Source organism: Sciurus vulgaris (genome assembly GCF_902686455.1).
Source record: "Sciurus vulgaris genome assembly, chromosome: 1".
Taxonomy (NCBI): Eukaryota; Metazoa; Chordata; class Mammalia; order Rodentia; family Sciuridae; genus Sciurus; species Sciurus vulgaris.
In genome coordinates this window covers 118,239,265-118,266,998 of record NC_136461.1, presented here as the reverse complement: position 1 = coordinate 118,266,998, position 27,734 = coordinate 118,239,265, and the positions used below count along the sequence as shown (strand labels likewise).

The 27,734-nt window shown below is 41.6% G+C and overlaps 1 protein-coding gene across 1 annotated transcript; it reads left to right on the top strand.

Moving 5' to 3' along the window:
- Positions 1–352: 352 nt before the first annotated feature.
- LOC306665078 (Fc receptor-like protein 5) lies at positions 353–26,430 on the top strand. The gene is made up of 14 exons (XM_079146339.1): positions 353–494; positions 2,806–2,826; positions 3,693–3,935; positions 5,618–5,872; positions 6,145–6,389; positions 9,134–9,269; positions 12,358–12,549; positions 18,341–18,619; positions 20,821–21,099; positions 21,267–21,545; positions 23,789–24,067; positions 24,514–24,630; positions 25,327–25,354; positions 26,160–26,430. Exons 1-14 carry the CDS (start codon positions 416–418, stop codon positions 26,344–26,346), a joined length of 2,619 nt encoding a protein of 872 aa, XP_079002465.1. The 5' UTR covers positions 353–415; the 3' UTR covers positions 26,347–26,430.
- Positions 26,431–27,734: the final 1,304 nt, after the last annotated feature.

Sequence of the window (27,734 nt, the reverse complement as noted above, 5' to 3'; positions counted from 1 at the left end):
ACACGTGCTACTGTGCCCAGCTAGGTTTGCCTCATTCTTAATGGTTTGTCATTGTTTAGAGGGATTGGAATATTCTTAAACAGCCCCATGCTTCCAGTGTGTAGGTAATAATGAACACTAGTACAATAAACATTTTTATAGAACTATCTTCACATACTTTCCTTAAGGTAATTTCCCAACAACAGAAATATGGGGTCAATGGGCATGTGGTTTTTTTAAAGAACCCTAACCCTTGTTTTCTCACTTTAATCAGAGGGCAGGAAACTCTGATTCGTAGTTAAATGTAGGTACTCCCACTTCCTAGTTTCTGAATTGCTAATGCATGTTGCTCTTTTAGAAAAAGTATTTTTCTCAGATGTGTTACTTAGGTTGATGTGAACAGTGTACTGACTGTAAGATCAAGATCAAAACTGTTATGAGAAAACTTGTCTTTGAGTCTCAGCTCTTGGTGGTTCCAGTCTTCATGCTGCTGTGGATGACTCTACTGGTCCTGGGTGAGTAGATGACTCAACATGAGCCTGGGTTGGGGTCTGGGAAGCTCCTCTCTCCACCAGGACCTGATCCTTTCTTGGGGCCCAGCCCCTGCTCTGACAGTCTTTCCCACATAAGGAGACTGTATTTTAATGCTTTACTGTACAGGCCAGGGTTTCCTCTAGTGAATTCAAAGAAAGTGGTCAGATGGAAAAATCTTTCAATCTTACAGAGAAGGAATTCATAGCAATCAGACAATTAAGGTTTCACTTACATTTTTCCTTAACAAAACTTTCATGAAACCTTAGAAAAATGTGTTTGCCTGCTTATTCTTAGTGTTTAATTCTGAGAACAGCCTGCTCTCTTTTATGGAAAGGAGATGCATTTGTTACTTGTATGACAAAGCCAGATCCTCGTCCTGGGCATTAAAGGGCAAGTCACCACAATGATTGACAGATTGAGATCACAGTAGGGACAGGGGTAGGTACAGTGGGCAAGGCAAAATTTAAAGCACATGACATTCTCTTGGTGCCTGTGGCTGTGCTTAATTCTCTATGAAGTCATAGCTACAAAGTGGCTAGATTTTTGCCAAGGTTTAAAAATTAGAATTTAATGTTTATTAATAATTTGTTTGGCAAAAATTAGTTATTATCTGTGGATAGCACTATACCAGATGCTGGGAAATGATGAGAGGATAGGGGAGATACCATTTCTGTGCTCAGGAAGTTCAGCTATAGAAGAGCATCTAGCAAAACCAGTGTGCAATAAACAGCTATGGAACAAGATCCCAGTGAAATAATTGTGGAGGCAAAACTTGCAATGGATGGTGTGGGCAGATAATAAACTACACAAGAAATACTGGTAAAGACTTCACAAAACTCAGAGGGAAAGCAGGAATGGGAGGGGGAAGTGGGAGGAACAGAGTGGATGTGATGTAGGAAAAGAGGGCCCTACAGATAGAAGGTGCATGAGATGCTGGAATGTTCCAGAGATAGAAGCACCTCCTGGTGTGGCATAACACAGAGGGATAGGATAGGAGAATGGCCAGGAGCATTCACTTTGGGGGGTCAAATAGGATCTGGTTTCAAAACTCTGAACTGCCACCTACTAGATATTAAGCTTTCTGGTCTGTAAAATGGTTATAATCATGAATAATCAAGATAAATGTCCCTTATTGGATAAACAATCTGGAGAAAATTAACCATTATCACTCTCACCCTGCCTTCTAGGATGCTGCACATCTCTCCCATGGAAGGACGCCCTCTGTCAGAGTGCTCCACCTAGGTGTCCAATTCTAAGCTTGTCACGCTCCTCCTTGAAACCTTTCCATGGCTCCTGGGGGCTTTTGTAATAAAAATGGACCTCCCTCCTCAGGCCCTGCATTCCCTCTTTTAATCTTATTTTTCCTGTCTTGCCTTGCCTTCCAGAACCGCCCAACTCCTGGACACCAGTGTCACTTCTTCAGTCCTGTGCCCTCCCTGTTTTGATCACTCTTCCCATCATCTCTTGCTGCACAAACACTACCCCTCGCCTGGCGGGTCCTTATTTTTTCATTCATAGTTTTCTCGAGCATCACCTCCTTCAGGACCGTTCCCTGGTTACTCACCCTCTTCAAGACACACATACACACTCTACACACTGGGCTGGGTAGCCTTCTGTCCTCCAGGTCCCTCAAGTGTAATTCTGTTATTGTATTTAGACCCTTTATTATATTCCTGGGCATCTTATTTCTGTTTCTCCCACTGGTTAACTTTTTACTAGCAGATATCATTTTTTAAATTTGTTCTTATTACTTATACAGGACAGTAGAATGTATTTTGACATATTAGACATATATGGAGTATAACTGCTCATTCTTCTGGTTGTACATGATGTCAAATTACATTGGTTGTGTAACCATATGTGCACACAGGACAGTAATGTCTGATTCAGTCTATTGTCTTTCCTCTTCCCATCCTCCTGCCGTCCCTTCATTCCCCCTTGTCAAATCCAAAGTACTTCTATTCTTCCCTCCCTTCCCCACTTATTGTGAGTTAGCATCCACATATCAGAAAGAATATTTGGCCTCTGGTTTGGGAGGATTGACTTATTTCATTAGCATGATAGTCTCAGATACCAGTTTTTAAATTTATGTTAGAATATATCAAGACATATGTTGTAGTACATTTGAAAGGTAACAGTATTTTTAAAATAATTTTTTTAATGAAAGAAGTGATAAAGGAATGGGAAAATGTATTATCTTTGAAAAACTGAAGAATCCATGCTCCGTGCTAACCTCTGGCTCTTTATTTATTTATTTATTTATTTATTTATTTATTTATTTATTTATTTCAGCTCCTGTCAGTGAACAACTTGGTGAGTTGAAAAAAAAAAATTTTAAAAAGAACCCTACATTTCCTCTCCCAATTCCCAAATCAGCCGCTTCAGCTGCACCCTAGATCCCTTCAGGATTCCAATAGAGAATTTATCCATTTCTTGTTCTGCCATAATTAGCTATGAAGGAGGGGTTTTCTGGACATTTGAATTATCATTTATAAAATGAAGCTTTTAGGCAAGTCTCAAGCTTTTCTCGGGTACCAAAATCCCTTGATTAACTTGCCTATTCTTTTAGGGAGAGTGCAAAGTTGTGATTTTAACAATGCCTATATAAGCTATGTCTATAATCAGATAGGGAATGGAATTAGCTTAAGTTTGAACATAAAAATTAAGAAAACTGAAATTATCTAGATAAACTCATTCAGTTCAAAGGGCAGTGACTCCAAGTAGCATATCCAGAGGATGTAATTGTCGCATAACAGCTAAAGGCTATGGATGACACAAACACTACAATTTCTTCAAAATGGATTAATGTCTCTAAGCCTGTGGGGTTTTGTGTGTGTGTGAGAGAGAAAGAGCATGTGTACACGTGCTTAGGAGCATGATAAGATGTCAGGGGTGAGAGTAATTTTCTCTATGACCCACTTCCATGACAGATAACTAACCATAGACATCACAGCAAATCCCTCCTGAATTCATGTTGCTCATCGCTACTTTACTTCGCTCTTCCCCTGGTAGGTGAGTGCTGCTGGTTGACATGCAGCTTTGAGTGATCATTGACCCTCTCAGGGAGCCTCTTAGGCGCTGTCCAAAGTTAGGTCCTCCCATCTATTCCACAAGAACCTCTGCTGCTGTGACTGTAGGCACTGCCACCTCAGACTCATTTTCTCTCTCCTTCTCCTCAGTAACTCCATCCAAATCCATGATTTCCCTTCAGTTTCCATGGACTGTTTTCTTCCAAGGCGAAAGCATGGATCTGACCTGCAAAGGATTTAGTTCCCACTCACCACAGACAACAAAATGGTACCTTGGGAGAGAAGAATTAAAAAACAGAGCAAGCACCTTAAACGTCCATCAATCTGGAGACTACAAATGCCAGGCTGATGACTTGCCTGAAAGCAACACTGTGCACTTGGACTTCTCTAAAGGTGAGACAGAAGTAAAAGAAATAAAAACCTTAGAAATTATTTCAGATCATTTTCTCTCAAGCTGCCAATACCATTCACTTTGGTCAACTCAGGAATGAACAATTTTGTTCCACTTTATAGTTAAACAAGAAGGGAGTTAACAGACTCTGTGTACAGGGAACAGAATTAACTTCTTAAGTTTGACCATAAAAATTAAGAAAATTGAAATTATCCAGAAAAAAGTTATTCAGCCCTATGGGCAGTGACTCCAAGTAGTGTATCCAGAAGAATATCATTGTCACATTATAGCTAAAGGTTATGGATGACCCAAATACTACCATTTCTTCAGAGTGAATAAATTTCTCTACACCCAGGGGAGTGTAGAGAGAGGATGTTGTAGTTTCATGTTTCTTGCTGGGAGTTGTTTGTTTATTTTGAGTACTGGAGAATGGAATCCACAGGTGCTCTACTACTGAGCCATATTTCCATCCCTTTTTATTTTTAATTTTGAGACAGTGTCTTGCTAAGTTGCTCAGGCTGGCCTGGAACTTGTACTCCTCCTGTCTCAGTACCCTGATTCACTGAGATTATAGACATGCACCAGCCACCATGCCTGGCTAACCCTGTGTTTTCCAAAGTTTGATCTCACCCAGAAAACCTGGGAAGGTTTTTAATCATACAGTTACTCAGGCCCTGTCTTATATTTACTGAATCAAAATGCATAGGTGTACAGGGCACAGAGGCACATGCCTACAGTCTCAGTTACAGGGAAGAATGAGGCAGGAAGACCGTAAGTTCAAGGCCAGCCTGAGAAACTTAGCAAGACGCTGCCTCAAAATAAACTTTAAAAGGGCTGAGGATGTAGCTCAGTGATAGAGTGCTTGCCTAGCATGTATAAGGGTCTGGGTATTGCAAAATGAATAACCTATGGGAGGGCAGTCCAAGAATTAGTATGTTTTATAAGCTGCTCAGGTGAAAAAAAATTGGGAATGAAGTTTATTTGAACAGTTCCTGTACATAAAGTTGTATAGTTTTAAGCCACATTACTTATGGCATAAGGGTAACTTGGCATAAGGATTTGTCACACTTATAGCTACAGATGGAGAGAGAGAGAATTTCCTGTTTGTCCCAAAACCACCTGTTATGAAGTTTAAGTAGTATCACCCTTGTTACAATGCCCTTAATTTAGTGAACAGGAAACAGCATAGTAACATAACAATTCCTCTCTTAAACATTTACCTACTAAAATGATCATAAATATATATCTTCCCAAATGGAAGACCCTAAATGATCAAGAAAAGAAGACTCATTAAATGAATTACATTGCTGCCACAGAAGGAAAACTGTCGCCATTGCAAATCAAGTTCAGTAATGATATTACTGAGAAAAAATATTTATAGCATAGTAAGTGAAAGGCAAGTTATCAAATATATAAAAATTATTCCAATTCCATAAAAAAGAAAAATACACAGAGACTCTCACTTACCTGAACATGGAAAAAAAAAAAACTGGAAGCATCTATGGGCAGTAAGATGATGGATGCTTTTTACTTATATTTCTACTTTCCAACTTTTCTCAAATTGCATGAATTCATTTTAAAATCAGAAAAAAGTGACAATTATTTTAAGAATCCTTGGAATAATAATGAAAGGAAAGAGGGAACAATGGGATGAACCAAATAACTGGTCTTGTTTGTCCTACAGCCTCACTGATCCTACAGGGCCCACTTGATGTGTTTGAAGGAGAGTCCGTGCGTCTAAGGTGTCGGGCAAGGGCAAAAACAGAACTGAATACTTTGGTATTTTACAAGAATAATGAAGCCCTAATATTACCTAATAATAGCCCTGAATTGCATATTAATGGTGCAAATCTGGAGCACAATGGTGAATATCACTGTGCTGGATATAAGGAAACATGTTGTGAAGCTTCTTCCAATACAGTCAGAATCCAAGTCCAAGGTAAGGCTTTCATTGTTTTGCAAGAGGGTTAGTGAAAAGGAGGGTTCCTGAGGTTGCAGAAGTAGATTAGGAAGAAGAGGGTGGACTGCGATGCCATTGAGAGAAAGCACAACTGTGCTTTGTGCTGATGGATGTTAGAACTCAAAAGTGGCTTCCCTTTCTCATTTGAATAACGTGGTGCCACAAAACTGCTAGCTGGTGCTGCAGAGGAACTGCTTTTCTCCAGTGCAGTTCCAAACTGCCCTGGGGGTTCCTCTGATCCTCCTTTGCAGTGCTGTTTCCACGTCCTGTGCTGAGAACCAGCTCCAATAAGCCCACTGAGGGAAGCCCATTGACCCTGACCTGTGAGACCCAGGTCCCTCCGCAGAGGTCACATGTCCAGCTCCAGTTCCGCTTCTTAAGAAACAGTCAGACTCTGGGGTCAGGCTGGAGCAGCTCCCCAGGGCTCCAGATTCCTGCCATGTGGAGAGAAGACTCAGGGTTCTATTCATGCCAGGCAAAGACATTGACTTTGGATGTTTGAAAGAGAGTCAGAAGTCCTCCATTTCTGTGCAGAGTGAGTATCAGTGGGTTCTGGAATTTTCAGGGGATGAGACTGGAAGAGTTGTGTAGAATTGCACATCAGTTCGGGTGCTGGTCCATGTGGAAAATGCCTCTTCCCCTTGTGAGAATGAAAGCTGAGACCTCAACTCTGGACATCTTAGCAGAACTTAGAGCAAAAAAAAAAAAAGAGAAACAAGGTGCATTTTTCTTTCAATGTGTTTAGGTACAACTCTCTTTCTCTTAAAGCTGTCTTCCCTGATGTCCTTTATTTCCTGCTAGTCTATAGCCATAAGCTATGGCTGGGCTGACTGGTCTCTGCCCAGCCAGATGGACAGACTTAGAATACTAGATGCTGGAGCAGAGTGCTTAAGAACAAGAAAATCCAGGGACAAAATGTTGGGGAATAACCCGTTCCAATTTTGATGTCCCTAGGAATAGTGGTATGCCATTCTCACTTTTTCCTAAGTTTCTAAAATTGTATAGGTTTTCAAGCATGACTCTTAACTAATGACCAAATGCTTCCCTTCATTAACTTGGGTCTGTCTTATGGAAATATATTTAAGTATTAGGAAGGGACACATGGTCTGAGGTGCCCACTTCCCTGAGTGAGCAGGGAATGAAAGTAACAGCATTTCCCATAAATTTACTCCTGTTCCTAAAAAACACAAAATGAAAGTTCTATGACATTTTCTTGTAAACTGAATAAATTCTATTAATATTGCAGTTACAGAAAACAGGAGTTTCTTGGGTCACTAGTTGAAGGATGAACAATTCAGAGAAGGTGGAGAGGGTATTATCCAATACTTAAGGCACAGTAATTTCTAGCAAAGTTTCTCCCCCATCCTCAGGTTCTTCTCTCCAACTGTTCAATTATCTTTCTTTGTTCTTCAAGACCTTAGGATAACTCAAAAGCACTGTCCTAAACTAATATCATTACCAAAAGCCATGCCCATCACAGATTAGCCTGCTTGATGGGACTGTCCTGGTCCACCTCCTATGTCCACATATCTGACATGCTAGAAAGGCTAAAAAGGGTTTGCTCAAGGGCAAACTTACTGAATATGTCCATAATGTCTCATTTCCAATTAGCTGCTGCTGTCACTGAATCCCCAGGACAATCCCCTTTGATGCCAAGTCTCCCTGCCCCCTGCACACCCTCATCATTTCATTCAGCTGTTTGGGCACCAGATGTCACCTCTGGATGACTGGCCATGTTCTATCAAGGTGTGAGTGGACATGAGAGCAGGGTGAACAGGGTTACCTCTATTCCTGGTCTGGACTCTCCACAAGAACATTAGGAAGTAGATGGCCTCCTGGCCAAGCGGGGACCACAGTCTCTCCAACTGTCCCCTTCTTCCCAAGGACAGGGTAACCCTACCTCGGGCCTAACCTTATGTAGGAAAGCAGCAGATTTTACCCTTTCCATTCTGTGATTCTTCTCTACCCATGAGCACCCCCACTGCTAAGAGGCTCACATATGTTTTTATTTATTTATTTATTTATTTTGGAGTTGTTGCCAATGTCCAGATAAACACTGTACCAGCCTTAGAATCCGTGTTTGAAGGACAGAAGCTGAAGCTAATCTGCTCAGTAGACAGGCTCCCAGGGCCCATCACATTCTCCTGGTATAAAAGAGTCAAGCAGAGGAAGGGAACAAAGATTCACGTAGCCTCGGAAGCAGAATTCAGGATCCCCATGGTGAAAGCCAGTGATGCTGGGGACTATTACTGTGAAGTCAATAACAGTCACAGAAGTTTTACCAGCCAACTGGTAACCATCGAGCCACGGAAGGGTGAGTTCTGCTGAGTGTCATCGAAGACTGGATTATCAAACTGAACACAGGACTCCTCTGTGAAGACCACAGGCAGTCGGGTGGGAGGGGCCATTGACAACCAATGCTCTGAATAACCTGCCAGGAGTTAGTGAGAGTGTAGCAGGGGAAGAGTTAAGGACAGAAGAAGGGACTGAGGGCGGTGGGAACTTTTGGAAACTCTTAGAAATAGAGATTAAGGAAAACTTTCAGTAATTAGGAATATGTCCATATCCTTCATATTTACAAATTCCTTTGCAGTTTAAGTGAAATGTCTCTTAAGAATGAAAATTAAAACAATTAGAATGTTAGAATCAGTACTGGTCTAGGGCACCTTCTCTTGACAAGGTCCCTTGATTTAAGAATCTTCAGGGACTAAGAGATGGTCAGAATGGACACAGGAAGAGGGTATGAGCAGAGAGAGAAGGTCCAAGAGTATGTGAATCTGGAAGGGAAAATGGTCAAGGTCAGAGCCCTGAGGCCAACCCTAGTGAGTGGCCCCAAGGGCATCATCTCCTCTGTGAAAAGGGTCAGGTCACCTGACAAGGGGAGCAGGGAGGGAAGAGGCCAGGGGTCTGAAGGGAAAGGAATAGGCTGGAGAAGACCAGCATGGAGGACAGGGGAGAGTTGGTAAGAGAGGCCAAGTAGGTTGCTGGACCACCCTGAGGGCCAGTAGAGACTAGGGTCTGGGCATTTGCTCTGGCCACAGATGGAAATCTACAGTTAAGGGACAGAAGTAACTGTTGGCTCATTCTCTCTCCCTCAGCCCCTGTGTCTCGGCCTGTCCTTACCCTCAGTCCTGCTAGGGGTCAAGCTCGTAAGGGAGCCCAGGTGACATTTCGCTGTGAAGTTCAGAGCGGTTCTCCCCGGATCTGGTATCAGTTTTTCACGAGAATGTATTACTTCAGGAGATAGGAGCCAGACCATGGAAGGAGAGGTCTGCCAGCATCTCTCTGCCCGCAGAGCATTCTGGGAACTATTACTGCACTGCTGACAATGGCTACGGCCCCCAGCGCAGCGAGGCTGTGAGGCTGTCCATCATCAGTAAGCCTTGGTTTCCTCCATTAACCCACCCCTCTCTCCCTGACCCCTTCAGACATGTGCTCCCACCTCCCAGCATCCTCTGCTTCTTACCTGGGAAAACCTAATGTACTCTCCACTCCCTGGCTCTCCATCCTGCTCCTTGGCAGCCCAGATGCCACCACACCTCTGAATGTGTCACAGCAGTTTTCTCTCTCCTGGCCCCCAACCAGGAGAAACCCAAAATTTTCCCTTTCTCTCTACTTTTCCTGTGGATCCTCAGGGGAGGAAAATCAGAAAGTTGTGCTCAGTAGCTATAAACTTCAGTTTCCAGAGCACAGAGGTATCTCTTGTTCCTTTACTATCAGACATTTGTTAAAACAGTGTATCAAGCAACATAAGACATAGACAGCAGGACCAATGTTAGTCCAATATGTCCCTCTGGTTGGAGGGTTTTTAAGAGTTGATTGGGCATTGGTGTGAGGAGGCACAGAAGAGAAAGGGTCTGGAAGCAGGTTCCCCAGACAGCTTGACCTTTGCTTTTTGGTCTAATGCCCTCAAGGCTCTTAAAGGCAGTTGTCATATAGCTTTGAATGGGTTCTGTTAAGACTTGAATCTCAGTTTTTGTGCCGTTCACATGACCAAATTCCAGGCCCCATTTTAGGAAAACAGTCTGATTTGGACCTGTACTGGTGGCAGACAGTCCACTTTTGGTTAAGTCTAGAATCAGCCTCAGTTTGACCTCCTCTAATACAACAGACCCATTCTGGAAGAAAAGGCAGAATCTAGTCCCTCACCTGATAGATGTGCACATTATGAAAGAAAGGACCAGGGAAACCCTCTAGAGAGAGCTCACATGGAAGAGATAAAGGAGCTGGGTCCCTGACCATTCAGACAAGGAAATTGGAGACAGTGATATCATTATGAAATGCATTTAGAGATGTTTAAAGTGCTATATGGTGGGCCCATCTGTTCACCTAATGTTGTACTGACATCTAAAGATACATCAAACTGGACCACATGGACTCATCTTGGGGTCTACAGCAGATGCAGATGAGTCATAGGACAGATGCCAACCGAGGGATAGAAATACCTGGAGGTTGCAGAAGCAAATGGGAGGGCTCATCAGTCTGACTTGGGAGCTGAGCAGACCTTTTCTTAGGAGAATTATGGGCAATTTGAAAACACCTTATGTGTGAGTTGAGACCCTAAGGGATAAAAGAGAACATTTTAGGAAAGAAAGGAAGGGTGGGAGAAGAAACAAGCTGTGTAAAGGCATGTGATAAAGAACCCAGATGTGTGCGGGAGGAAATAGTCAAAGAATGGGCAAGAGGTTGGGTCCACACTGGCCGAAGTAGAGAGTAAAGGTTGGGAGAGGCAGGATGAGGATGGGGAGGCAGGTTTGGCCAGCCTCACCTTAGACATTAATAAAGTCTTGGGCTTTATTCAAAGAGTCATCTGGGATCCATGAAGAGTTTTAATGCTGGAGAAAATCACTCCAGCTGTAGTATGAATAATGAATTGCAGAACAGCCAGTTTAGGAACCAACCAGGAGTAAATACAAAAACCCAAGAAGAGAATGTACTGTTGAACAGACTCCCCAGGCCAGTCTCAGCTGAGGAGAAAGGACACCAAAAAGGACCACAGCTGAGAGAAGAGATGCTAGGAGTGTGTACACTCAGAAACTAAAAAAAGAAACTGCTTTAAGAAAAAGATAGTGAGCCAATTCAGATGAGGCCAAGCTGAGAGATGATGGAGGATAAGAACCCAATCTCAGGCACTGAATTTAGCCAGAGTCCTATTTAGCAGAACACAGACTATAACCAGAATACCAGGGTTTGAGTGTTGCCTCACCACTTATCACCTGTATGACCATCTCTTTTAGCCTTAGTGTTCTCATCTGTAAAATAAGAACAACTATAGAACTTACCTCAGGGAATTGTTTCATGATTCATGTCTTCACACATGTAAAAATCTATATATTATATATAACAAATACATATATATGCCAGGCTTATAGTTAAAAGAACTCTATCATAATAGCAAGTATCTTTTGTTATTATGAAGATCATCATTATATTCACAAACATGAAAACCAAACTTAGTAGATTTGAGGGTAAACACCAGTGGTAATAAAACAGAAATGAGTTCAAGGTACAAAAGTGGAACCAGTAGAAGTCTGTCCACAGAAAAGAGGAGAGAGAAAACATTAAATGCAAGCATGGTTGCTATTATGTTGTTTTGTTGTTTTTCTTACATGGAGAGGATTAAACAAGATTAAACAAATCCAAATCATGTTTGGAATAAGCTGATACAGGAAGAGAATTTACATCCAGGATAGAGGCAGGTGGGCATAGGGGTCAAGAAACTGAGGAGAATCCACCTTGGAAAGGCAAGTGTGACAGGTGTCAGAATCAAAATGGAGTCACTTTTGTCAAGCCCTAGGTAAAATAAACAAAGCCAGATTACAAGAAGGAAACTTATGCATGCATGCCCAATAACAAGAACCACAGACTGACTTATAAGGCCCTCTCCCCTTTGCCTCAGGCTATGTCCATAGTTTACTGAGCCTGTATCCCCCTTGCAGTACTCTGCTAGTCCCACATAAACTTCCTCTCTAGAGAATCTCTCTCTGTTGTTACTTGGATTGACCCAAGGGTAGTAACTCTTCCAAGGTCACAGGGCAGAGGGGAGGACCTGAGAGCTGATAGGGGTAAAGATGTGGGTCTGGTGGCAGCAAGATAAGAAACTTGTTCCTGAGGGCTTCATCTCTGCAAAAGGGGGTCAGGTCAACCTGATATGGGGAGCTGGGAGGGAAGAGACCAGGGATCTGATGGAAAAGGAGTAGACTGGAGAAGACCAGCATGGAGGAACAGGGAAAGATGGGGAGAGATGGTGAGGGAGGTTGCTGAAAACACCCTGAGGGCCAGTAGAGACTAGAGTCTGGGCATTTGCTCTGGCCATAATGGAAATCTACAGTTAAGAGGCAGAAGTAACTGTTGGCTCATTTTCTCTCCCTCAGCCCCTGTGTCTCGGGCCTATCCTCACCCTCAGCACTCCTAAGGGCCAGGTTCTTGAAGGAACCTGGGTGACACTTCACTGTGAAGTCCAGAGAGGTTCTCCCCCATCCTGTACAAGTTTTATCATGAGTACATCCCCCTGGGGAGCAGCTCAACCCCCTCTGCAGGAGGAGCATCCTTTGGCTTCTCTGTGACCGCAGAGCATTCTGGGAAGTACTACTGCACGGCGGAAAACAGCTTCTCCAGCTCCCAGCGCAGCGAAGCAGTGAGCCTGTCCGTCTTGGGTAAGCCCTGAGTTTCCTGCTCAGCCCATCCCTGATCAGATCTCTCTTTCACAGTCCCCTTCACAAGTCTGCGCAAACCTTCCAGTTTCCTATCACAATCAGCCTAGCACCCTTCTTGACTCTCTTCTCAGCAAACCCAGGCCTCAGGGCTCATCCAGCCCTGGCTCAGCCTGACCCCTATGGACAACTCAGAGACTCCCCCAGCTTTTGTCAAACATTATTTTCACAAATCATCTCTTTGCGCCCTCTACATTCAGTCCCCAAGTCAATTTTTCTTTCATCTGATGGACAGATGCTTCACCTGTTTCTCCATTAAACACATACAATTGAGCTGCAAGCACAGTCATAAGGGCAAATACTGGGCAACAACAACAATTTCTCCAAAGAAGTCTCAAGCAGCTAATAGCTCTCCCTGTAGGTTTGGAGAGGACTGAATGTGAAAGGAAAGGAGAGATGGCTTCCAGGAAACTGATCCTGGGTTTTCTGGGGTTTTCTCTCATCTTTATAAATAAGTATAAATGTAATTGCACTACATTTTTTAACTTTTAGTGAAGTATCACATACATTCAGAAAAGTATACACATCGTAAGTAATAAACTCCTAGTTCCCCATGTGACCATCAAGAAGGTGTTATTTGGAAAGGAAAATTTGCCTCTGTTTACACTTGGGTGAAAGTACATTTTTCTTTTTAGAGAGCAGAATGATATAAGAGAAAAATCTTGAGTCTTTTATGTCAGACTATTTTATATCAAAAAGAAACAGAAGCTGCTGGTGTCCTCAGGTAGGTGAGGATTTGTTGTAAAGATATCCAAGGATAAGGGAAACAAGAAAGACCACATAGACAGATTAATGGAAGAACTGAGAGGTCCCTCAGAATAGAATGTACTTCTCAGAAACAGGTTATATTGATACTCACTGAACTGGAAGCTTCCATTGCTCTCTATTCCTAGGACCCCTACTATTTTCATTTTCTATTCTTCATTTTTTTCTCATCCTAAGTGATCTTCACTCCTGTTTCCCTACCCCATGACTTTGATTGACTCAAAGCTTCTGCTGGCCCCAAAACCTACAAACCCAGGCTTTCTGCAGATTCACTGCTAGACATGGTCCTTAACTAGTCTAACTAGTTGGGTAGCCTAGCCTCTAAGCCTATCCTAGGCCACTGGAAATCCTGTTACATGGACTGTTCTTAATCGAACTGTTCATTGCTAGTTCAACAATTATGGCCAAGTTAGTAATGTGGACTACATGGCACATAATTAAGAAAATAGCTTTTTAGAGCAATTATACAAATAGCAGGGGCTATGAGCCAATATCCATGAAAAACACCCTGCTTGGGTTGTCTGGTATAACTATATGTCAGACCTGAGTTCTAGCTCCGGTCATGAAAATGACTGATTCATGATTTGTGCAAAATGTTTAAACTTTCTTTGACTCACTCTTTTCACTTGATTTTGAAAGTTAGGTAGGACAATAATTAGGACCCCATCTAGCCCCAGAATTCTATGATTTGAGTTGGAACAGGAATCCAAAGGCCAGTCATTCATGAATCCCTGGAGGAAAAGAAGAGGGCTGAGAAGCTCTTGTCAAAGCCCTACGCACGATCACCAGACTCCCTTACTGGGAAATGCAGGGGGCAGCGTGATCTTGACAGTCTGGACATCCATCAAAGGGGAGAGTGAGAGGAGATAGCTTTCAGGACTTTTGGAAGTAGAAATTAATCAGGTGAATGAAAATTGGGTCTGGTGTAGGCAAATGACTGGAATGGCCAGTGGGTCTTATCTTAGGAACACAAGTCCACGTAGAGTTCATTGCTACAGACTGGGAATATTCAGACGTGGGGGAGCAATTATTTCAGGTTATGGGAATCAAGAATAACCAAAGGAAGACATGCTGCAATATAGATTCTTGGGTAAATAGATTTACATAAGACTCTTAAATGTCCTGAGACCTGGACTCCAAAGCCAGACCCCCCAGCCTTAACGTACCCTCTACCCCATTACAAGGTTTTATTATCTACTCACATTTAACAATATCAAAAACCTCTTAACTTCCTGGTCCTTGTCTGTCTCCCTCAATGCCAACAGGTGCTTCAAGACAACAGCACCTCATCAGTATAGGTCTTCCTACCTCCTATGCCTAACAATGTGTGGCACTGGGCATTTGGAACTCAAAGAACAACAGGGTTCTGAGGTGAGATAAGGAAGAGGGAGAGCAAGGAGAAAACGCTATCTTTGAAACTTCATATAATAGCAACTGAACAGAAATAAACCTGAATTAGCAAAAAATTGTCTGTGAGCTGAGAAACTTCACTGTGAGCCAGGCAGACCTTTGGTAGAATAATCTGCTTTGTTCAAAGGACCCAAACAGGAGCACAGATAGACTTGTGGGAATGTGGTCTGATAAATAAATTTCTGAAAATCTACCAATAGACCTGAGGACACGGAAACATGTACACAGGCAGTATTCTCAAGCGAATGCCAGACTCTGACTATAACTTTTATTCATTGAAGGATGAGTTACAAGAGAAAAAAAGAGTCCAATGTAGGAATCTTTGCATAGATGCATTTGAAATTATAAGGGAAGTCTCTTGGACATACTGATTTCCATTTCTTTGGGTATATACCCAACAGTGGATTGCTGGATCATATGGTAGTTCTATTTCTAGTTTTTAAGGAACCTCTGTATGGTTTGCCTAAAGATTGCATTAATATTTACATTCCAGCAACAGTACATGAGAATTCCTTTTCTTCTACTTCCTCACCAGCATGTTATTTTTGTCTTTTTGGTAAGCCATTCTGTTTTGATTTGCATGTCCTTAATGATTAGTGATATTGAGCATTTTTCCATATATCTATTAGCCATTTTTTATCTTCTTTTGAAAAATGTCTTTTCATACCATTTTCTGTTTTTAATTTGAGTATTTATTTCTTCTGTTGAATTCCCTTTCTAATTCTGCCTTTTAATTTCTGGTCAAGATGAATAGTTTACAAATATCTTCTCCCATTCTTCAGGTCAATTCTTATTATCTTGATTATTTCCTTTATTCTCTTGATCACTTCAAAAGAACAAATCTCATTTGGGGGGTGTGGAGACCTGAAACACAGAAGCAAAAAAGCAACAAATAGATAAATAGAGGGCATTTTGTTAAGCAAATTAAGTCAGGCATAGAAAGACAAACACTGCATATTATCATTTATATGTGGAAGCTAAAAAAAAAAAAAAAAAAAAAAAAACTGGTCTTATAGAAGAATAGAATAGTGATTACCAGAGCCTGGGAAGTGGTGGGGGAGAAGAGGTTTAGTAGGCACAGGGGTGCAGTTGGACGGGGGGAATATTCCTAATATTCTGTGGCACACCTGGCTAGGGTAACTATGACTGACAACAACTAATTGGCCTACTTCAAAATAGCTAGTAGAGAAGATTTGGATGTTCCCAACACAAAGAAATAATAAGTTTTTGAGGGTAATGTATAAACTCATTATCCTGATCTGATCATCACACATTATATACATATATCAAATATCACACAATGCCCCATATATAGATATGATTATTATGTGTCAATTAAAACTAAACAAAAAAAATTTTGGGGGGTGCTGGGGCATTGAACCAGGGCCTTGTGCTTACAAGGCAAGCACTTCTACCGACTGAGCTATCCTCCCCAGCCCCTAAAAAATTTTTAATGGGAAGAAAGATGACAATAGTTTTATGAAGAGAATACATAATGCAATACAATACATACAAAATAACACAATACATAATGCAAAAGAAAATTCTCTGTTAGAAAAAAAAAAACTAGAGAAAAAACCTCAACGATGTAATTTTGAAAATTCTGTAAAATGAAACGAAAATACGTACATCATCTGTTACATATTATATGTACATCTTATGTACATCATAAGATTATCTTAATGAGGTTATCAGACTTCAAAATTGTGTGTGTGTGTGTGTGTGTGTGTGTGTGTGTGTGTGTGTGTGTGTAAGAGAGAAGAAGAGAGCAGAGGGGAAAGAAGAGGGTAGAGAGAGAGAGATTGGGTTTGTTGGAAAAAAACAAGCAGTCATCTCAGACAGAAAAATATCAAGTTGGTCCTTGACTTTGCACAATAGTCAATGCTAAGAGAGAGCCATGGCGTCCAGACTTGGATCTCCAGGAGAGGGATGAGAACTGAGAATTCTATATCAAATTGAAAAGTCATTGTCAAAAATGCAGAACTCAAGGAATTTAGTGCACATTAAAACTTCGTGGAAAAAAAATTACCTCATGATAAAATTCGAGACCACCAAGATGTGAATCAACATAAAGATACATAATGAGGGGAAACAGGATATAAAAATGAGGACCGAACCCATGTAGATCAGTGGTTCCCAACCCTGGCTGTACATAGAATCGCCCAGGGACTTGGCAAAACTACCTATTATTAGCTCCTCTACAAAGAAATTAAATTCAGAATCTCTCAATAAGGCTTCAGAAACATATTTTCAGGTGAGAATATTGTACCAAACAAGGTTGAAAATCACATATTTAGATATAGAAACAGTGGCCAACCAATTATGAAAACTATGGTTAAGAATAGAAAATTAAACACTGAGAATGTAAAAAATGTAATTGAAAAATCAGCTAATCAGAAGCAGGAGAGGAAGTAAAGAACAATTATTTTCTTGTGATCATTTTTATTTCATAATGAGCAACAATGAAGAATCAACTTGACAATTTTAAAAAAATTAATGATGCTTCCAAACAAATTGATTGTCTGAGGTAATGAACATGTCAGTTGTCCAGATCTGATCATTATACATTGTATACATTATCAAACTATCACTGTACCCCCATACTTATGTACAATTACTATATGTCAGTTAAAAATGGGCAAACATTTTTTTAAATTAATAACAGATTTTAAAATTTTCCATTTTATAAATCATTTCTGAAAATTTTGAATAATTCATTAATGGGTTAGTGAAGTTTCATAGAAAACCAACTAATAACCTATAGAATCACATCGAAAAGAATGAGTGAATTATTCAAGTAGATTGACTACAGAAAGAAAATAAATAATAAATACAAACCTAACTGATCAAGGTGTGGAAAAACTTCTTTGCCATTAGTGCAAGTGTTAATTGGTCCAACTTCTTTGAAGAACAATTTATCATTACTTAAACTGTTCATATACCTCACCTCACCTCTACTTCTAAGAATTTATCCTAAGAAATACATGCACAAATACACAATGATATATCTACAGGATTATTTAATGCAGTATTATTCAAAAAAATTTTAATTATGACATTCATTCAGAGAGAATTGCTTAAGTGTATTATAGTAAGTCCACACAATGGAATCCTCTGCTGTTGGCAAAACAGGTAATATTTGTACAAAAGTTTACATACATAAAAGAGTTCCACTTTATTGTATATAAAAATTATACCTCAATAAAGTTGGTTCTTTTAAAAGTGAATGTTGCAGATTTTTCAGTAATAGCACAGAAAGATGCTCATGAAATATTGGTAGGGGAAAAAGCATGTTATAAACCAGTGTGTATTGTGATCTGCTGAATGTGATTTTATATTTATTTGTGTTGATATGAGCAAGAGTATTCATATGTAGAAAAGGTTTAGAAAGTTATTACCACAAACTCAACAGAGGAAACTTCTGAAAAATGAAAATAAGAAAAATGATAGAACATTTCATATTTATTTGTATAATTCTCTAAACATTTTTTTTAATTAGGAATAGTTTTAAATTTTTTAAAAAGACACTGATGTCAGTATACTTGTTTCCTCTCTTCAGTTCCAGTATCCCGCCCTATCCTGACATGCAGGTCTCCCAGAGCCCAGACTGTGGTGGGGGACGTGATAGAACTTCACTGTGAGACCCTGAGAGGCTCTCCCCCAATCCTGTACAAGTTTTATCATGAAGATGTCATGCTGGAGAGCAGCACGACCCACTCTAGAAGAGGAACATCCTTCAGAGTCTCTCTGACTGCAGAACATTCTGGAAACTATTTCTGTGAGGCCAGCAATGGTGTGCAGACCCAACGCAGTGACACAATGACACTTAGTGTCACAAGTAAGTTGACCCTTCCAACTAGCAGCAGCAAAAGGGACAGACCATCTCCCCACCATCCCCAGTAGGCAAGATTGGAGCTCCATCTCCACAGAACCACCCACTGTGAGCTGCATGGCAGGCCTGCTGTCTGCACAGCTACATGGAGGGCAGGTGCACTTTGGATTTTCATGTTGAGGAATTTGCACCTTCATTCTCTAGCTGTGCTTTTCCTTAGTAGCAATGCTCTGCAACCACTGTTATGAAAACTCACAGATTTCTCCCTAGCTTCTCCTGCCCCTATGCCAGAGCAACTTGGGCTCCCATTCAGGAACTTGCTAGAAAATTTCCCAACCGCAGTCCTGCTTTTTGACATTCCTGCATTCCATTCAGGAGTATCACCAAGTCCCATTTGTCATGAGCTGACCCCTCGTCCCACCCACTTGATCTGACTCCATCTATTGCTCCATCATCGCTATATTTGAGAAATGACTCAACTACCAGGTTGTCTCACATGATCACTGAAGACCTCCATGTATTTAGATACAGTGACCATTTCCATCCACCTTCATTTCATGACTCTAATGACCACATGTCTATGTCTATGTCTATTACCAACACTGCGGCCTGTCCTTCTCCCACATCAGTCATCCACTCCCACATATACACACACTTCCATCTCCAAAATGGCAATTTTAGGCACTTATTATCTCACCATGACCTCCTATCCTTCTATCAACTCCTTCTATCACTACCGTTCTCAGACCTCAACAGAACTCCCAGTTCAACAACACCCCACTCCCTCCCTAATCTGTCAGACAAGAACACCCTTGATTCCTACCATCAAGGTGAGTATTTGTCTCTCTATCCACCCAGCAAACCATCCCTCCTTTCCCTAAGGTGTGGAGAAAATTCTTCTCCCTATGTCAGTGAACATTTTCATTTGATCTCTAGACTCCATCCTTTCATGCATTCTCATTTCATTCATGAAACCAATTATCTCTTTCTCACTTAGCACCTCTCTTTATAGGGTCCTTCCCTATAAAGGAACATGCTACATTTCTCTCTTCTCTAGGAAAACCATCACTTGAACCTACTCCATCCACTGCTCCATCACACCTCCTTCATCCAAATACACAAGACAGAAAACGAGGAGTGTTCCTTGATTCTTCTCCCACTTACCCTTCATAGTCAGTCCTGTTGATTTTATTCCTAAATATTTCCTGGAACTTCTCTATCCCTACTGCCACTATCCTAGTCAGAGCCATCATCATTTCAACTACTTCAGTGACATTTAACTACCTTCAATTTCACTCCTGCCCCCACTACAGTCCCTTTTGCATAATAAGGTCAAAATTCTCATCCCATTGCTTAAAGAAGAAGGATCAAAATCCTCATCGTAGCTTGGGAAGCCCCACCTAGCTCTCCAGCCTTCTCTTAGTGCTGCTCTCACCTATGCCAATCATCTTCCCAACTCAGGACCTTGGCATATACTGTCTATCTGCCCATCCCCTCTTTTCCTCCCTCTTCCCATGGTTAATTTCAAACATCATGAGGAAGCTTTCCCCAGCTGATTGGTACTAAATCCAGTCCCAGTATCAGACATTTCTTAGCACCCTGATCTTTGGTGTCAATTATCAATGTTTTAACTCTAAATTTGTGTTTATGTTTAATTGCTGCCTATCATTTCTTCTAGATTATAGGCTCTGAGAAAAGGGTCTGAGTCTTTCTCACCATTGAACATTCTTTATGTACAGCAGTTCTTGTGACTTATGGATTGCTTATATTGCTTATATTTTGATGAATAAATATAAAAATGAGCAAATACATTGCAATACTCATTCTCTGTGGCTGCTGTTTCTGAAGCAGCCCAGACTCAATTACATCCCTGGTTATCAATGCAACAGCTCTCTCCTCTCCTTTGTTTTTTATTGAACTGATTTCTCTTTTCTCCCAATCATCTTTGACTTGTCAGATGCCTAGGTGTCAATTTAATCTGTTTTCAGATTCCTCAAATATGTTCGAGTTTGTATATCTAAGTACTCAAACCATATATAATAACTACACAGATGTCATTGTTTTGGGAGGTCTGAAGAAGTTTCTGAGAATGCATGAAAGGTTGAGTTCTGATTCATGTCACAGGTCATTAAAAACTAAGAAAATCATTTTTCTGTGGACGACGATATTGAACCAGAAAGAGCTAATGGATGTTTTTCTTCCCTCAGTTCCTGTGTCCCGCCCTGTCCTCACACTCAGGGCTCCCAGAGAACAGACTGTGGAAGGGGACATGGTTGAACTTTACTGTGAGGCCCTGAGAGGCTCTCCCCCAATCCTGTACAACTTTTATCATGAGGACGTCACCCTGGGGAGCAGCACGGCCCCCTCTGGAGGAGGAATGTCCTTCAGATTCTCTCTGACTGCAAAACATTCTGGAAACTATTTCTGTGAGGCCAGCAATGGTGTGCAGACCCAACGCAGTAACACAATGACACTTAGTGTCACAAGTAAGTCGACCCTTCCAACTAGCAGCAGCAAAAGAGTTCTGATTCCACAGGTTTTTTATGTCACAGGTCATTAAAAACTAAGAAAAGCGTTTTCCTGTTTGAAATGTCTTTAGTGTAGGTGAATATATTGAACCAGAAAGAGCTAATGGTTGTTTTTCTTCCCTCAGTCCCTGTGTCCCGCCCTGTCCTCACACTCAGGGCTCCCAGAGAACAGACTGTGGAAGGGGACATGGTTGAGCTTTACTGCGAGGCCCTGAGAGGTTCTCCCCCGATCCAGTACAAGTTTTATCATGAGGACATCACCCTGGGGAGCAGCACGGCCCCCTCTGGAGGAGGAGCATCCTTCAACCTCTCTCTGACAGCTGAACATTCTGGAAACTACTCCTGTGTGGCTGACAATGCCCTGGAGATCCAGCACAGTGAAGTGGTGACTCTCAATGTCACAGGTGAGCTGGCTCTGCCCACCAGCAGCACAAGCAAGAACTGTCTTTGCCTTCTCTTCTAGCAGTAATGAAGCTGCGGGGCTCCTCAGGGCTGCTTTCTGGTATGGCTTCCCAACATAGTTCCCCCTCTATAGAGCCCCTATTTGAATATCTGGGATTATTCCTGAGATATGGTTTCAGGAACCCCAACTTTTCCGACAGCACAGTTTTTCTTCAATGTGAGCAATACTCCTCATTGAAAATACTGAGAAGACAGTTTTAGAACATAGACAACATTCTGACCTGAAATTATGACATGAAAGAGAAACCAAAGAATTCTGAGGATGGGATTTTCTGCTCCCCAAAATATTGGGCCATTCCTTACCTGGGTTCTTTGCTCATTGACTTCCAAGGAGCCTCTATTCTTGAGTTCACTTCATTACCAGTAATAAAAATTTTATTCACATTCCCTATTAAAATTATATGCTGCCAGGCACTGTGGCACACACTTATAATCCCAGCAGTTTGGGAGGCTGAGGCAGGAGGATTGTGAAAAAAGCTAACCTCAGCAATGACGAGGCACTAAGCAACTCAGTGAGACCCTGTCTCTAAATAAAATACAAAATAGGGCTGGGGATGTGGCTCAGTGGTTGAGTGCCCCTGAGTTCAATTCCTGATGGCCGCCCCCCAGAAAATCATATGCTAACATTAGCACAGACTTTCAAGAGAGACACTCTTTGGTCCTTAAAGGAAGGACGCAGGTGACGGGGGCAGAGGAGGAACAGCAGGATGAATGAAAATAGCCCCCATCAATTAAATTCGTCTATTCTCTGAGCTGTCCTTTGAACCATTGCCATCAAGTATAATAAATATATATATTTTGACATATTATACATACATAGAATAAGTATAACTTGTTCCAATTAGGATCCCATTGTTGTGGTTATACGTGATGTGGAGTTACATTGTTCATGTATTCATATATAAGGATAAAAAAGATATGTCTGATTCGTTCTACTATCTTTTCTATTCCCATCCCCCCTCCCATCCCTTCATTCTCCTTTGTCTAGTCCAGGAAACTTCTAATCTTTCCCTCCCTTGTTAGGGTTAGCATCCACATATCAAAGAGGACATTCGTCTTTGATTTTTTGGAACCAGCTTATTTCACTTAGCATAATGTTCTCTAGTTCCATCCATTTAACTGCAAATTTCATTCTTCTTTATGACTGACTAATATTCCTCTGTGTATATATACCACACTTTTGTATCCATTCATCTATTGTACGGTACCTAGGTTGGTTCCATAACTTGGCTATTGTGAATTTAGCCTCTGTAAACATTGATGTCACTGTGTCACTGTAGTATGCTGATTTTAAGTCCTTTGGATATAAACTGAGGAGTGGGATAACTGGGTCCAATGGTGGTTCCATTCCAAGTTTTCTAAGGAATCTCCACACTGCTTTCCAGAGTGGTTGCACTAATTTGCATTTCTAACATCTATGTACAAGTGAACATAAAGATCTCTTTCTAACTTCTCTTCCTAGTATTACCACCTCTTAACTCTTTCATGAGTATTCATCATGAATATTCCATGAACATTCAGGCATAGAATTTGTTTATCAAAATAGGATCATATTACACATATAGTTATCCAACTTTCATTTTTCACTTAAAATATATCTATACATCTTGGATATCTTTCATTATTGCATTACTTGGTCTCCTAGACTGTTTCTGATCTTTAGCTATTGTAGAAATCCTTGTACAAATAATTTTGACCTGCATGGAGTAAGTATCCCTAAAGGTCCTAGAAGTAGATTTGCTGGGTCCAAGTTTTTAAGTATTTTAAATTTGGTAGATAATGCCAAATTGTCCAAGAAGTGTCTCAAATTTGCCTTCTCACCTGTCAAATAACAAGGTACCTGGTTTTTCCATACCCAGTAGGCATTTAGGCTATGCCAATCAGATATGAAGGAAAAGGAATTGTATTTTATGATTGTTTTTATTTGCATCCATGTAATTAATAATGAAGATCAAAGTCTTTTTGTATTTACTGGCTATTTTAAGCTTTCATCAATTAGTACACTTTTTACATTTTTCTATTGAATATTTCTATACATTAAAAGGTATTTATAGATCAAAGTAATTATCATTTGTTTCAATCTATTTTCAGAGATTGAGATCTGACTCATTTGCTTATACTTTTCCCTTTCTTACAAATAATGTTAGAAGCAAGAAACTTCTATGGGCATTTTGTTTTATCTCAGTTCCAGTGTCCCACCCTGTGCTCACACTCAGGACTCCCAGGGCCCAGGCTGTGGTGGGGGATGAGGTGGAGCTTCACTGTGAGGCCCTGAGAGGGTCTTCCCCAATCCTGTACTGGTTTTATCATGAGGACGTCACCCTGGGGAACAGCTTGGCTCCCTCTGGAGGAGGGGCATCTTTCCACCTCTCCCTGACTGCAGAACATTCTGGAAACTACTCCTGTGAGGCTGACAACGGCCTGGGGGCTCAGCGCAGTGAGGCGGTGACACTTTTCATCACAGGTAAGATTCTTATGCTCAAGCCACAGATGTGAGCCAAAAATTTCCTCCAAGGACCCTCTGATCATTCTTGCCATGCTTTACCAAGAGGGTGCTTCTCAGGTACAAGTACGCTAAGCTGGTAGCTCTGTAAATTGTTACATTCCAAAGCGTTTCTCAAGTGATGGCACTTGGGGGGAAAAAGAGCATCTCTGAACATAGGGTTCGTCAGCTGGCTCTTCTCTCACTGGCCACTCTCCATCCTGACGCTCAGCCCTTGCCTCTAGCATGGCAACAAACTACCTCACAAGACAGGAGCCATGTCCTGAGCCTCACCAGCACCTGCTTGACCTCAGGAACTGGTCATTTAGGCTCATTCTCTCTCCCAGGCCAGGCATTAGCTTCAGGGGTCAGAGCAGCTTAAGGCCACAAGCTTCTCTTTGGGCTCACACATGGTGTCTCCCCCTCAGGGCTCACGGAGAGCAGAAGTGGTCCTGTGGCCTCGGGAATCACTGGGGGGCTGCTGAGTGGGGTGAGCCTTGTGGCCGCAGCACTACTGCTCCACTCCTGGTTCTCAAGGAAAGCAGGTGGGTAGCTCCCTGGCTCACCTTTGCACCATCCATCCCTTCATCTCTCTCAAGCCCACACTGACTACGGGACCATATCCTAGGCTCTCAAAAGCTCCTCCTGTCCCATCCCACAACCCTTCACCTTTCCCATCGGGTCCCTCAAAGCCCTCTTTACCAAATCTGAAATTGCTGAAACAGCCCTATTGGCAGAACCAGCTTTGATGAGAGGTAGCTTATCCAACCTCATAAACAGAAGTGTATCTCCCTCTGTATCCACGAAGACCCCGAAGCAATGGGAAAAGGATGATTTCAACTCTGAGAATCAGAGGCAAAAACAGAGGCCAAATAGGATTTGGTAACTTAGTGATTTTTTATATGTACAGTAATTTTGTAGATGATAAAGTCTATTTTCCTGCCTGCAGCTATTAAACTACCTGCCATTTTTTTTAAAAAAGATCATTCTTTAAAAACTCTAAGTTAAAGGCCTTCTGTTTGTGGACTCCTATTTCACATTATAATCATACCCCTTTGGAGGCCAGGGTCAGTAGTTTAGTAGCGTTAGCCCAATATATCACCTTCCTTGGGAATAGCAAAGAAGGATTCAGACTTGAGTGACAGCAACTCCTGGTAATTTCTAAGTAAGTCTCCTGGGGCTGGGACCCCTGAGAAGTTCTCCTTTTCCTAAATCTAATACCCCTGTGCTTTCTTTTACAGGGCAACAGGCTGCCTCTGACCCCTCCAGGTAGGACCTGGGCTGTGTTTCTATGTAGTTAATGAAATTCCCCCAGGGTATAAAATGGAATTGAACCTGATTATCACCAAGAGCCCAGTTTCTGCTGTATGATGCTGAGATGGGTGGTACCCACTTCATGTTGCCAATTCCGTTGGGATATCTCAAGGCAAATTCCCAGGACCTACTCATCCATCATTTTAACTGTATAGGCCTTCTTCTCACATCAAGTATTAATTACTTTTTATTTATCAACTCACTTCCTTATACAATCACTCTAACAACTCAAGAAGGGGCCGTTGTTTGGATCCTTAAGGCTGACTTCAGTAGCCATGCCATGGCTTACGGACTATCCCTGGGCAAGCCCATGTAGCAGTGGTAGCAGTATCTAAACCATCCAGAGTTCCTAAGACCTTTTCTGATTGCTGATTTCTCTGAGACTGATCTCTCTGAATGTAGAGGTTCTGGAACCTGGTTTGAATTTTGGGTTTTCCCCTTTCTGGTCACATGATCTTGGTAAGTCATTTCACCTTATAAAACCTCCATTTTCTTTTTTACCTGTAGAATGTGGATAAAATAGAACTAATTTAATATTGTTCTAAGCATGGTGCCTATTATATCCAGTGGCCACAAAGTCTAGAAAAACATATAGTATTAATTTCTCATGATTCATAATATAATACTCACAGACCATTTGTTATATATTTCTATGATTCCAGACTTGACTGCCAATCTGTGGTAAAAACTCACTGAGAGTGATCACCATAGCCACTTTGTCAAGCTTCCTGGGAAACATCAGTGTTTCTGTATCTTACAGGTGCTCTTCAGGCTCAAACCCCCAAGATCCCACTTACCACAATGTACCAGGATGGGTAGAACTGCAACCAGTATACATGAATGGTGAGGACCAACGGCACCCTGCTTTGGCTGGGCCTAAGGGTTGGTGTGGGAAAGATCTGGGACTGGAGATGAGGAGGAACTACACACAGACCCAGAAGGTTTAGTCCTTCCAGAGAATAAACAGGCTGGGGGAGGAGGAAATTGCTCAAACAAGAGGCAAGTACCTTCACGTCCTCTAACACTTCAACTTTTTTCTAAGTAAATTCTAGAGGAGAAGATGTGGTTTACTCAGAAGTGTGGTGCGTCCAAAAGAAAAAACAAACATTCAGGTAAGACCGGAGGAAGCATCTGTTCTGGTCAACCTTCAACTTTGACAGCCTATTATTGCTCAATCTCCTCCGCAGAAGGTCTGGGCCAACCAGATACAGAGTCAGCTGCACCTTACACTAGGTCACTGGGACTTCTTTACTTGTGCCTATATTGTTTGGGGTTAATCCAAACCCATCATATGGTGCTACTTTCTCTGTTCTCAATGGATACCTCAGTGTAACCTAAATAAATCATCACCTTGGGTGGTCACTTAACCCCTCTGTAAACCCATCTGTAAAATGGAACAGGACTATCTTTCTTAGTTTAGGCTATTATAGCAGAATACTATAGACTGGTTGGCTTACAAAACAGGCATTTGTTGCTTACAGTTCTGGAGGCTGGAAGTCCAAGATTGAGGTGCCAACATAGTCAGTTTCTCCTCTTCCTCTTCCTGGTTTGCAAACAGATGCTTTCTTGCTATATCCCCTCATGATAGACAGATCATCTTTCTTGTGTCTCATTTTCTAAGGGCACCAATCCCATCATGACCTAATGATTCCAAAGGCCCCATCTTCTTCACAATGTGCATTAGTGCTTCAACACATTAATTTGGAAAGGGACACAAATATTCAAATCAATAGGACCTTCCTATTAGTTTTCTATTGCTGCTGTGACAAATTACCACAAACTCGGTAGAGTTAAATAATTCAAATGATTATCTTATAGCTCTGTAGGTCAGAAATCTGACACAAGTCTTAGGGGGCTAAAATTAAGGTGTGGGCAAGGCTTCTTACCCTTCTGGAGACTGTAGAGATTAATGTGTCTTGACTTCTCTAGCTTCTAGAGGCCACCCACTTTCCTTGGCTCATGTCGCCTTTTCCATCTTCAAAGCCAGCAGTGTGGCAGCTCTCCAGCCATTATTCCACAGTCAGGTCTCCCTCTGACCACAGCTGGGAAAGGCTCTCTGATTTTAAGTATTCATTATTCTATTGCCCCCACTGGATTATCTAGATCTCAATATCATAACCTTCACATCTGAAAAGTCCTCTTTTTCATCTAAGGTAACTTAACTAGGTCTAGGGATTGGGGTGTGGACATCTTTGGAGGACATTGTTCTAGCTACTTTACTATCTCATAGGGTTGTTGAGAGGACTACCTGAAGAAGTCGATGTGGAAATGGTATTAAATCAGCAGAGTGTGAAGCATCTGTGACCATGGCCCTGTGCTTATGGTCTGGCTGTGT

What these genes read in the sequence shown, in the direction of transcription:
- LOC306665078 (XM_079146339.1), top strand. Translation starts at nt 416, where the DNA reads ATGAGAAAACTTGTCTTTGAGTCTCAGCTCTTGGTGGTTCCAGTCTTC. An exon ending in GATGACTCTACTGGTCCTGG is followed by an intron (nt 495 to 2,805) that starts GTGAGTAGATGA and finishes TATTTATTTCAG; the next exon opens with CTCCTGTCAGTGAACAACTT. An exon ending in CTGGTTCTCAAGGAAAGCAG is followed by an intron (nt 24,631 to 25,326) that starts GTGGGTAGCTCC and finishes TTTCTTTTACAG; the next exon opens with GGCAACAGGCTGCCTCTGAC.